Source organism: Abramis brama (genome assembly GCF_963993115.1).
Source record: "Abramis brama genome assembly, chromosome: 9".
Taxonomy (NCBI): domain Eukaryota; kingdom Metazoa; phylum Chordata; class Actinopteri; order Cypriniformes; family Leuciscidae; genus Abramis; species Abramis brama.
This window is the reverse complement of record NC_139971.1, coordinates 29,568,765-29,582,267: the sequence shown is the minus strand read 5'-3', so window position 1 is coordinate 29,582,267 and position 13,503 is coordinate 29,568,765. Positions and strand designations below refer to the sequence as shown.

Here is a 13,503-nt window from a genome sequence, read left to right as displayed (position 1 = left end):
CACCATTTCATATTCATTCCGTTGTTTGACAACAGAAACAGTAAAATATACGTTTTATTGAGAATTTATTGAGAAATTTAGCTTCATCAAAATGGGCACAGAGAGAGACAAACTACAATGTAATAATAAATGCTAAATGTACATTTAGCATTTTCAGAAGAGCTGCCCTGTCATGCAAAAATCTAAACATTCAAAGAGAAGTAATGGGAACCTGGTATTTCTTTGTTCTTTCTACATGTGTCTAATAGACATGAACAAGTTCTTTGAAAAACATCTATGACCTTTGAAACATGTCTCGTCTTCATGCTGACTATGGTTTCAATAATAAACATACATTTGCATAAAGCATCTATATTTATCCATGCCCACGTTGATTAGAGTATTACAAACTTGAAAAGTATTAATTTAAGGTATATTTAGAACAAATAAAAAATGTGCGATTAAATGCGATTAATCGCGAGTTAACTCATGACAATCATGCGATTAATCGCGATTAAAAAATTTAATCGATTGACAGCCCTAATTTTTACAAATATGTGCATATAGCATTGCTATTTTCAACAACCATTTGTAAAGGCCCCGATATACTTCAAGCGAAATCGAAAAACGAACTGATGGGACGTAATTTCTAACACAATCAGGCCAAAACTAACCTTTTCCGGAACTTTCCGGAAAAGTTCGCTTCGGCTGGTAAACACCTTTGTTCTATGATTACGTAATAGGTAGGTGTGCGCGGAGGCTTCGCCTTCTTTCACATGGAAATCTTTTCCAGTTAATTTCTCCTCAAGAGTCTGTTGCGATCAGACGTCCGTGAGTGAAAACATGAACACACTGGAGGAGCTGCTTTAGAGTAGAAAATGAAAGTTGTACTTCTGATGAAACGACACTGACACTGTTTTTAATGTTTAATATGGTTAAAGCTGCTTGATTTTAAGCAATCTATTGTATAAAGTGCTATATATATATATATATACATACACGTGACGTGACTTTACTAGAGTGCTGAATTGCAGAGCTCGTGCAAACATTCACATTGATATGATCAGATGCTTTTCTTAAGCTTTATTTAAAAAAAATTTGTTGTGTGTTTATTTTGTTATATCTAACCGTCACTCTCAGCAGTGTGGGCGGCGTCAGATGTTCGATAACAGTATATCGCTGCTCACGTATTTCGAACTTCGTTTTACCCCAAAACGAAGAACGAAAAAGAACTTTGCCATGAGAATTTCGGGGCCTTAAAGTGGACAAGTCTTATATCATCCCATAATCACCAGAAGAACTGCCACAAACACATGATTCCCATCTTCCTCTAAGCCAGGTTACAACTATTTGTTCAATACTCAGCTGATTTTCACATAAATTACATTGTATGCCTTATCCAGATTCTGGCCAGTAACAGAAGAAAATGCAAACATGATCAGATGCTTTCTGCTATATCTGTGGGTGTTTTACTACATCCAAACAGAAAATGAAAGATTTTGTGAAATGGCGTAGTTGAACATATTTTTCCACTCCTTTGCAGATTTTAAGTTAAATGATACGTTTTGAATATTTCTTTTTGTCAAACTTTTGACATTTGATAAGATGTCCACATTGTCAAATTAGGTAATTTTAGGCCTTTTTTGCAAGTCATCAGAAATATTTCTTCAAGATGCAGGGCTGTGTAATGCATATCATTTTGTTACTGGAGAGCAAATTACCATCTACTGCCATGCGTTCTCGTAGTTCCTGTTGCAGTCGACTCTGTCTGTCTTCCAACTCCAGCTCACGAGCACTGCAGAGAGAAAGGATGGAGTAGAATTAAATGGGAGAAGAGGGCAAATGACTGTTCAGCTATAGAGTTTTTATAATGTACTTTGAAAAATCTTTGATGTTCAAAGATATTGGATTCTTTGATGCCCCACATGGACATCAAGAAACCATCTGCCGTTAAAGCACCATAATATCCACACAAACACAAGGTTTTAGATGAGCAGATGCGCCTTTAAGCAGAGTACTTTGAGAAGAACATGCGAAAGTTAAAATCTTCTTTTATCTGGACGATGAGTTGTTTCTGGTATTAAACTTCTTACACTGTTATTAAAATACTGGCCAGTAATTATATTCATATTATGGTTGCTAAATTGTCCATTCTAAAATTGTATGCTAGTTTGTCTAAATAAATTAAAAGTAATTTATCAATTTTAAATCAAACAATTTAAATGCTACAAATGAAATCAGGCATCACAAATTATAGTGCACAGAATAAAATAGAAAAAAAAATTCATTCTGAGATTTGCTAAAAATTACATTTAACCGAGTTTTTAAATTATTAGCGTATCAATGATTAACTGAAATGAGCATTTCTACATTTAGAAAAATACAAATGTAGAAATAGTAGAAAAAAGCATGCACAATTACATACATACATATATATGCATACAATACTGACCAGTGACTAATGCAATACAGCCTAAAACTGCTAAACTATTAAGACCCTCTTCTCATTGAGAACCAACAAACAGTTTTTTTTCTTGATGAAACGGTCCCTTTGTAATTTGGGTTTTGTTGACTAAACTGTTCTTTTTCCTGAATGTATGGACCATTTGGTGCTCATCTTTACAAACACATGCACAGTTGATTGCATTCGAGGCACTGTCACCATGTAATTGCACCTTGTATTCACACAAATGTAAATAGAACAAAACAGAATATAATAAAAGCATCTGGCAAAATCTTTTAGCACCATGCCGTTCCCTACAGCATATCTGCCTGTTAGAGATCATCAGTTGTTCTTGTTTAGAAAGGTATTTATTCCTTTTGTACAATGAATAAAAACATCCAGACTCTAGACAATAAACTTGAATATGCTCATTTTACATTTGAAAACAATAAGATTTCCATTCATTAACATACATGTTTTTATTTTTATATTGTATTTTTTATTTTTTTTTATAAACACAAGCTCTAATATATTTTATACAGTAACATTTTTACATGGTTCGAAAAACATTTTTAATGTGGCTCCGACTTGAGCATTAACGTGTGCCATCTACAGAGGTCTGCATGAAACATAAGCAACAGGACTGAAGCTTAATCTGAGTGTCTACTCACAATATCATCAGCTCCGATTCATAGCGCACCAAGGCATTCTTCTCCTGGACCAGTTTAAACCATTCCTGCATCAGCTTTGGATCGTCCTTTTTACCCATTCCTGCAAGAAGCACATTGGAGAAGCATGAGGAACCTGGCAGTTAACTACCCACTGGCACACAGACCTGACACAGACACCCACACAGCAAATGCGATGACAGCCAAGCCAGGATGTCTTTGTCAGGGCAAGAATAGGGTGGGAATGTGGAAGACCATGATGAGGTCGAGGCTGCCGGGGTTCACAGAGGATGGCGTGGAGGTGCGGCTTCTGATTGGACAGCATTTCATGATCAATGCTGATCAGACTGGACTTCTGAGGCATTTGGTCTTTTTCAAGGCAGTGGATATTGCTTTAAACTTTAAAACCTTTTTTTTTTCCAGGAATATCTTTTTAAAGTGTGAAAGCTACCCAATAATATAAGGCAATGTCACAGGTATATGTCAAAAAGAGTGAACCTCTAAATTCATCTTAACTGTACCTTTCTGGGTCCATAGCTTGCTCCAAGGAGGTTTTCTCCAAAAGTCATCCAATTTTACACCATTTTAGCCCAATATCAGGGCAATAAATATGGCATATCATAAAGAAATGTCCCAGTTTTAATACAAGTTTGGAACAAAGAGTTGGTGGCAAAATTATCTATCTATCTATCTAAATAATTTTGACTCTTATTTCAAATTTCACATTAGCCAACAGTAAAAGAAGACATGTATCTTTGTTAAAGAATTATGCTACATCTATCTATCCATCCATCCAGTGACAGTTAAGACACTTATTTTTTATTTTCAAGGATTGCATTATACTCAAAGGGCCCTATCTTGCACCCAGCGCAATTGACTTTGTACACCGACGCATGTTTCATTCCTATTTTGCACCCGACGCACAGCGGACTTTTCCCTCCACAGATGCACGTCGGTAAATTAGTGAATGAACTTGCGCTCCGGGGGGCGGTTCAGCGAAAAGAGGAGGCGTGTTCCGGCGCAAACGTTCCCTGGTGCTATTTTGCAGTTTCAGAAAACAATTCCGCCACAGACCAGGAAAAACCTAGTCTAAAGTCAGTGGCACGTTATTCAGATGCTATTTTAAGGGCGCATGCTTGGCCATAATGTAGCGTGTGCACAACACGCATACACTTTGCTTTTCTCATCTACACACAGACGCAGCAGTTGCCATTTTTGCAAACCATACATAATTACAAGGAAAAATATTACCACACGAGGGAAATCATTGTGGTGTCCATGAAGATGTGAAAAAATATGCATAAATCTAGCTTGCACATTTACCCAAATTATTATACGCCTGTTTAACCGAAGCTAATGTGGGTGGGTTTCTCCCATCCCCATACAATGTCACTTCTCTGTCATTTACGACTCTGACAAAAAAGTCGGTCTCCTCGGCTGTGAACCGCTCCTGGCGCGCGCCTGGTAAATCCGCCATTATAATAGCAATCCGTCATGGAACAAGCGCGCCTGCTTTTAAAGGGAATGTGAGATGACCAACCCATTTTAGACCAACCCAATCTTCAGACCAACCCATTTTAGATTTGCGTCGGGCGCAAGAGTCATTTATCCCGCCGTTAGCAACAGCGCCCAAGATCCGCCCACAAAGTTACTTGCGTTTCGCGTTTGATACTTGCGTTTCAGATCGTTAAAATAGGGCCCAAAGGATCCTGAATAATATTATTTAAGTTTTATATATAAATGAGGCTGACTAAAGTTAGATTTTTCTCTATATAAAAAGTTATTCATCACATACTGTATTATACTGGGATATATTCTACACAAAAATGGTTAGTATCACACTTATGGCTTTGAAACAGTGTGCATTTCAAAGTTAATTTCATTGTCACATTTATTTCCATTTCTAAGTGACTTACCACAACCACAATTTCTGCATGTTATGAAAACAAAAAAGGTGGTAATAGGCATTATGCAGCAAAAGGCTGCCAATTAAGCTTGTATTGAACCTGGAACATTCCTTTAAAAAGTGCTCTGGGTCAGGCTCATGAATATTCTTTACATGCACTGCATTTAGACGTTAGACTGCATGAGGTACAAAAAAAGCCTCATGGTATGCGCTGAAGTCCATGATCAATGCAGAATACTGTCACCGACTGTATATGGGAACAACTGTGCATGTCAGCCCATGCTAGTAGTCCCAGATGTCTATGAATACCCTGTCTCCCATCCCTACACACACATAAACACACAAGTGAAGCCAAGCACTGAGATGAGCCATCGCATGGTAAACCTGGATGCAGCATGACGTACTTAGCTGACGGAGAGGCGGCTCTAGCAACATAAAAGTAAAAAAGACAGTACACACATAAATCGAATGGCTGTGCTCGCGGTTGCTGGCCTTGGCTGTTTTAAACACACAGAGGCAAAGTAGAGGTCCTCAGACACAAAAACAGTGAGAGACAGGGACAACAGAGGACAGGGAGGCTAAACTTATCCAGTGGGACGCACTGTGAGTGGCCTCCCCCACACTCAGCCCCATGCTTTCCCAAAAGGAACAGAGAAAGAAGAACCACAATTAGTCGTATAACAACCACGCTAACGTCGTGCCAAAAGGGCACTGTTATACACAGGCATAGTTACACACACCAGATTACAAACCGACAGACACACCACAATGTTGCCGAACATTTGTATTTTGTGCTACTGCATTTAAAGTCAACATGAAAGATAAAATCTCATTCAAAACCATTGTAATTCTATATTGTGATATTTAAACTCATTAAGTCATATAAATCATACTTTTAATAAAGTACATAGTATAATTAAATATAAAATATATTTAGTATTATTACTACTACTATTACATTATTGCTACTATGTTAACCAGCAATAAAATCAACACTAAAAAAGTAAACATTTTTATTAAAGCATTAGCTGATGTCAAGTTTTTTTTTGCATTAATGAATAACTAGCAAAACGTAGCCAAAAACCAACATTGTTTTCCCCAACATAGTGGCCTCTATCATGCTATACGAAAAAGAAAAAACATACATTTTAATTAATTTAATACATTTAGATGAAAGACTACCAAGGCAGGGCTGCTGCACTTTTCTTCTTTTTTTTTTAAGAACAAACTTACCCATTCTCAAAATGCATTGTATTATTTAAACAGTACTTAACTCAGTAACATGTAACATCTTAAAATATCTAACAGTGCTTAGTAAAAGTTCAAATCTAACATGCATAACCGGATGTAATGTGACTGTTAAAATGACATGTCAAATGACTGAATGGCTGTGTGAAGCATTCAAATAGCCTACTGTTCAGAAATAGAAAGTAGCACATTTGTGGGGTTATGGCTGCATTTCTGCTGTTCCTTAAGCTCCATCTACTGTAAGAGAGTGAATATGCATTTTCATTCAGTGCTTCTCCTCCATGTTGGGCTTGTTTACATCAGAGAGCGGATACCTCTTTAAGGCAGCGCACAAGCAATGTTGTAAATAGTAAAAAGTATTCTAAAAGTACATTCTATTAAAAATATAAATTAGCTTTCATTCCCATAGTACCTAATTTAAACGTCTTGTGGCATAAATTGTTCGGCTTCATTGCTGTCATAAACATCTCTTGAGTGTTAAATTTGCACTCTCTCATTTTGCTTGAATTTGCCTGCTCTCTTCTCCCAAGTGACTCACCCTCCCTGACTCATCTCAGGTAAAGAGCACACTGTGACATACTACATAAAAAAAGGACACGTGTAACACTGGGTAGGCTACTACCAAAGATTTGATGCTACACAGCCTAAAAACATATATTTTTTCAATCAGGTCACCTTCAATTTTAATGCCAAGCAGAAAAAATACAAATATTTAAGACTTGAATAGCCTTAAAATTAGGAGATTCTAATTTCAGACTTTTAAGACTTTTTAATGGCCCGTGGGCAACCCTGCAAGGCAAACCTTTTTCGTTGGAATAATGTTCATAATAAGACCAGGAGTCTGTAATAAAAAAAAAAATTTAAAAAAAGAGAAATTTTGATTTCATGTTGACTTTAAATTTGAGCGTTAATGGTATGACAAAGACATCAGAAAAACTACCAGGTTTGGAGACCTCACTTTCCTGTTGTGTTCCCCTTACACATGCTATCCTTCACAGCAAATCATCAGTGTTATGGAAACTCATGAACACACAGTGAATAGTCTATGGATTACCATGATACAGCTCTATAAAAGAGCTGTGTGGTTGGGACACGTATTTGACAGTTTTAGAACTTGGTAAGAGCAAATGACAATCATGCTGTTATTTAAATTCACACTTAAAGTCAGCAGAGCAGTTTCCCCCAAAAATATACACTAATGACCTGTCATCATATCATATCAGGTCGGCTCTAACGTACTAATTAGAAACATATTTCATGCTATATTCATCCTCTTTATGATGTCTAAAGTAAGGTAAAACAAAAGTAGAATCTTGATTAATAAAGAAAACCCAAAATGTAGCTTTAACTTCTGTTGCTTCTGCTGAGGGCTGGGCGATATACCAAACATTTACCACGTATTTAGTATTTTTTTGCTGATCTAGAATTTTATTAGTATCTAAACCTTTGTAACAAAAATGCAGATAGTGTGGTCAAGTTTGATTCATTCACCTGAATCAGTTCTTTCAAATTGCCCGATTTAAACACTGATTCAACAGATTATTTGGGTTAACTTTTCAGAGCAATCTTTACATGGCACATTACAAGTTTTAAAATGTAATGCATAATATTCATGCATTCTTTCAATAAATTACATTTATTGATTATGACTGATTTTATTTGACATGCACAACACAGCGGCACACTATTAAGGATGGGTTCGGGTTGAAGAGCCACTAACAAAGTAACCTTTCACAATGTTCTCTCTCTTAAAATGTAAGCAAGTGTAAATGTCAGCGTTATCATGAGTCTAAATAATTGAAGTCTGTCAGGTAAAACAAGAGCTTATTGATGCAGTTCAGTCAGTCTGCTATTTTATTCCAACCTTTCCTCCTGATAGGAGGCTTCTGTAAATATTTAGTTTATACGCAGAGTTACGCTTCAACTAAGTTTAATGGTGCAATGCAAAACTATTTAGTGGTGCGCAAGTTGTAAATTAGTGCCAATTTACGTCAAAACTAGGTTAAGTTATAACTTACGCACAGCTGGTGCAACGGTTTCTGTTGGTGTATATAAATAAAATGAAAATTTACTTGCTTAAAATATTTTGAATCTACTTGGCAACTATTGCTATTTGGTAAAACTCTGAAAAATATCGTCCAGCCCTACTACTGTTACAAATTTTTACATCAGAAGCATTGATGCAATCTGCTGGGGGAAATCCACTAAGCCTGGACACACACGGGCAGCGGAGAGAAGTAGACTTTGTAGTCGGAGGGCAAAAGCAATACTCCACAGGTCCAGTGGGTTGTCAAAGTAACGCCGCTGGCCATGTTGTTATGAAAACACAGCTGGCCGGTGGCAAACATGACGGGGTTTACGTTACCTTTAGGGGCACAGCAGGGGCAGAGGTACAGGGCTCTTCGGCGAGGGGTCCAGACATAGGGCTCAACTTCCACAACACAGGAAAAGAATGAGAGAGAGAGAGAGAGAGAGAGAGAGAGAGAGAGAGAGAGAGAGAGAGAGAGAGAGAGAGAGAGAGAGAGAGAGAGAGAGAGAGAGAGAGAGAGAGAGAGAGAGAGAGAGAGAGAGAGAGAGAGAGAGAGAGAGAGAGAGAGAGAGATGAAGGTGACCAGAAGAGTGAAGTCAAGAAAGAGGAGAGAAAGAAAGAGATGTGGAAGAGAAAAAAAGTGAGGAGCGAAATCAAAAAGAGAAAGAACTCTGGGGAGAAACTAAAAGCAGCAGTGTGATATGACAGTGGGAGGAAATGACACGGGACAGAGCGCAAACATGAATGAACTGAGAAAGAGAGGTGAAATTTTGCTTCTCTTTGAACTTTTCCTTTTGTGCACTACTGAGGGCAAATAAGTGGTGACTCAAGAGCAAAACTAATATCTGCATAGGCTTCATCAAAGAAGTACAGTACGCAGCTGTTGATCTCCTGACTGTGGGTTCTATTCATACAGACAACTTGGATTTTAAGACCTAAGGTGGAATTATTATATCATCTTAGGGGATGTTCCCATTCTGTCAGGGTGCAAAATATATTTCTCAATTCTCACACTACGACTGATGTGGAAATCAGCAATCTATACAGCAGGTGTCAATCCAGCCACAAGAGGAAAAAGAGATCTAGACAAAAAAAGCGTCAAATGAACTTGAGAAGAAGGACTGGCACCTGAGTTAAGGATTTTGCCAATGATGCATGGGAGAAAATGAAAAGGCAGATACTTGTACAATTCTTTGTGCTCTGCCATGCCAGGGTGACAGAATGGTTTTTAAAATGCTGAAACAATTGGATGACGGATGTTGGGCAGTTCACAACAAGGGACTATCAGAAAGGAGTTTGTCAGCGCAATCCTTGAAAGCCAGACTGCGACCTTCTGTAACTAATCAGCACTAATACAACCAAATGTGAAGGCTGAGAAGTTTTTTTTTTTTTTTTTTTCTCTTAGTTGCCTATTCTACATTCCTATCCTCTATATTCCAACCTCATCAACACTTTGTGTAAATAAATAGACATTAAAAATATATTTTTTTTTCACTGAAAGGATGTTTAAATCTAACATGCAATGAGCACTCTTAAACCTCATCATCTCATATCACTGGCTCTTCCTCTGCAGTTATGCGAAGAATTGGAGAACTAATTATCCATGAAAAGCAACAAGCTGTCATTCTTATGCAGACATGCATGGAAACAACCCGCGGGGAACCAGGCCATAAACAAACGCACACTGATGCAAAGTTAAAAAGAAATCCAAAACGGCTTTCTGAAGTTTTTAATTGGTTACAAAAATGGGGACAACTTGTTTTGGAAATGACGAGCAAGTGTTCCAGCCAAGAGATGTCTTAAGCCTGGAACACACCGCGCTGACGGCGACGAACTAGCGCTGATTAAAGCCGACTGTGTTGTCGCCTCGCGTTGGGGTAAAAAGCTGCACTTGCACACACCGAGAGAACTACAGCCGGCTGTCAGCTAGAATGCGCGTTCTGCGCCTGCGTGTAAATGAGACAACTGTCTATTTCTGCAGATATATTTGTCTATATTCGTCATTCAAAAAGGGAAACCGACGCTGCAGGCTGCAGATACACAACCATAAACAAAGCAGTGTCTGCTTACCGTTTTGAATATCAATCCTGCTAAACACTTTCTTTATTCCACTCCGCTCATGTTAATATTGAAATATTCGCCAAGGAACACTCAGGTAAGATGACGTAACAGAACAATTTCTGCCAACTGTGCGGAACACACTGAGAAAACTTAGTCAGCCGACGCACAAAAACAGCCCGACGGCCGACCGTCGGCTTGGTGTGTTCCAGGCTTTAGGCCTCAGAAAGCTGTTTTGAGCTACAGTAGGATTACGAGAAATCCACCAACTGTTAGCAGGTCTGCCACCAACTAGATTGTGATGAGAAAAACTCACTTTTACAGGACAATCAATCCAAGTGCACAGCTCACATGTTAGCCACTTAATCTCTGTGCAATTGTTAATAAAACAAAAATAAATGTAGCCACAAGCAGCAAGTATGGGGTTGCAGCATTACAATTCCAAAACAGAAATCTAACGAACTTTAGCAAGTTTAACTCGTTTTTGGGATTTCAAATGCTTTTCCATCATCTTGAGCCAGTTTACCAGAACATTTATAAAATGTGGATATGTTGTACTTACCTTAGTTTCCTAATTAAACGATTGTTGATAAGTACTTTTAGCATATGTAAAGACCCATAACCTAACACCTAAAATAATAAGATGCCTTTCAAGAACTTATTGGCATGCTATGTTTAAGAAACACCTTGTTGCATTGAAAAAGATTCATAAGATGGTTAAACAATGCCTCAATGTCCTTTGAAAACAATGGGTAATTTATTCACCATAACCACGCTATCTCCTGCCTGCGTGTGTGATTTCAGCATGGCTTGCCTGTAACTTCACAGTGTGATCAATGAAACGCAAGACAATACACTCAAGCACACAATAGATCCACAGTATGAGATGCAAGGTTTGAAAATACATTGAAGACGCACCACACATGACGGAATCAATCGCAATGAGGTACAAACACTGGGATCTTTCGGGGTCCGGGGCCCCTTATGCAACTGAGCAGGTATGGGAGGAAAATATGAAAACTAAAATGTTGGCGAGTAAAGCAGACAGGGATTGGCTCAACAAAAGGCTAGAGGGGAGGGGCTTAGTCAGGATTTCAAACTAGCTACATCTGTTTGCTTAAGCATTTTGGATTTGTTCGCTACATATTAGTGGAACATTTTTAGTTTGCAAACTAAGACCAAAACAAAAAAGCAAATTGAATGCCAATGCTATGTGGGAAAAAATTGTGTTTTGTTTCCTCAGATTTGAATAATACACAAATATATTAAATTATTATATAAAATGTTTGTGTTTACAATTTAAAAATTAAATCGTTATCGTAAAAAAAAAAAATAAATAAAAAAAAAAAAAAAAAAAAATATATATATATATATATATGTATGTAATATTTTTATATAATACATTATATATATATATATATATATATATATATATATATATATATGTAATATTTTTATATAATACATTATATATATATATATATACATACTTCATACAAGCATAGACATTTTGTAATATATATAAATTATATATAATTAATATTAGAAATTGCAGGGGCAAATGTGAGAGAATTTAAGCGGAAGGGGGTAAATAAGAGAAGACAGGCTTCAGTAAGTACAGGGGGAAAAGAGAGGGCGTTAGTTGTTAGTCCATTTCAAGCAACAGATTTGAAATACATACCGCCCAGATGCAAATCCAGGATCTCACTGTAATTAGACTCTCCCCAATAGTCTACAATAAGGATATATTAGAAACATGTTACTGCACACACAGGCACAGCCAGTAGCTTCAAGTCATGCATGTGTTGCACACAAACACACACACAGCAAGGTATGCCGAATATACATTTACCACAACTTGTTATTTGGCATGTAAACAAATGTAGTTAATTGCATTTATATTGCATGTCCCGTAATGGTAAATGGGCACATAGATTTGTTGCACTGCTGCGTTCCACCACAAGGGCAACACAGAGGAGTGCGAGTGCGAGTATGTTTCCACATCTAAAACAGCTGTGTGTTTTTTTAGTTTTTTTTTATTCCTGCCAGAGTCAATGGTAACACTATTTCGATGTTCACAAGCCATACACATTATCTGTAGTATAAAGGGTTAAAATGCTTGAATAAGTTTTTCTCCCTCATTTACAGATGACTTGTTACACTATTTTGATGGTCCACTTTAGATTTTCTTTAGTAACTTTGCAACTACACGTCAACTTATCCTACTAACCCGAACCCAACAACTAACAGTCTACCAATACTCTAATGAGAGTTAGTTAACATGTAGTTGCAAAGTTACTTATAGTTAGTAGAATGTCTAAAGTGGAATATCGAAATAAAGTGTAACCGAATAATCTGTATATGAGGGAGAAAACTTGTTATTCAATGCATCTCGAGCATTTTAACCCTTTATTGGGTTAACATTTGTTAACATGCTTGTGAACATTTGTTACGCTGAACAACAAAACATGAATATAAAGCATTTAGAAGACAATATCCAAGAAAAGGTGTTTTAAGTTCGACAAAATGGAACGGAATAGATTCAAAATTGAAGAAATAGCCTATAATACGGTTACATCCTCCGTCATTCATAGTGGATCACATCCAGTGAGGCGGCCCACAAATCTATGCTTGGCGTGATCGGACTGACTGGGCATGCAGTTGAGACACTCATGAGGAGAGACCAGGAGAGACAATGCTCGGTATGAGGATGGCATGATACGCTGGGATGACTACAACACCTATTAAGAGTTATCACAATGGATACCTGAGCGCCTCTTACACTGTTTTGGACTAACACTAGAACCTTTATACAACCCTTAGAGAGAGTAAAGGATAAAAAGAGATTAAGAAACACTAGATATAAAAGATGGGATGGAGCAGGAGAAAGAGGAAACAATAATTGCAAAATCATAAATTTTGTTCTACTGCCTATAACTATCCTACTGTTTCACAAACCATACATTTTGTACAATTTAATATGTTAAAGCTAGAGTTACTTAAAATTATTAACATAATTTGTTCACATTTTGCAAAAGGAAACAATTATCTTTGAATCCAATAATGAAAAAGATTCTAGCAATTCATTTAGCTGTTACTGTAGCACGTATAGAATGGAAAGTATTTGATAGCCCCTTGTCATGTGCAATTCAATGCAGAAAACACATAAAAT

The 13,503-nt window shown here is 37.2% G+C and overlaps 1 protein-coding gene across 17 annotated transcripts in view; it reads right to left on the bottom strand.

Moving 5' to 3' along the window:
• Nucleotides 1-13,503, bottom strand: part of mical3a (microtubule associated monooxygenase, calponin and LIM domain containing 3a) — a 98,082-nt gene that overhangs the window by 2,919 nt on the left and 81,660 nt on the right. For all 17 annotated transcript variants that reach the window (XM_084124390.1, XM_084124378.1, XM_084124387.1 and 14 more), the window contains 4 exons: nucleotides 13,099-13,149; nucleotides 12,013-12,063; nucleotides 3,094-3,193; nucleotides 1,701-1,774 (listed from right to left, as the gene is read on the bottom strand). In XM_084124390.1, coding sequence (XP_083980516.1) covers nucleotides 1,701-1,774; nucleotides 3,094-3,193; nucleotides 12,013-12,063; nucleotides 13,099-13,149 — 276 coding nt within the window. The remainder of the gene's footprint in view (nucleotides 1-1,700; nucleotides 1,775-3,093; nucleotides 3,194-12,012; nucleotides 12,064-13,098; nucleotides 13,150-13,503) is intronic.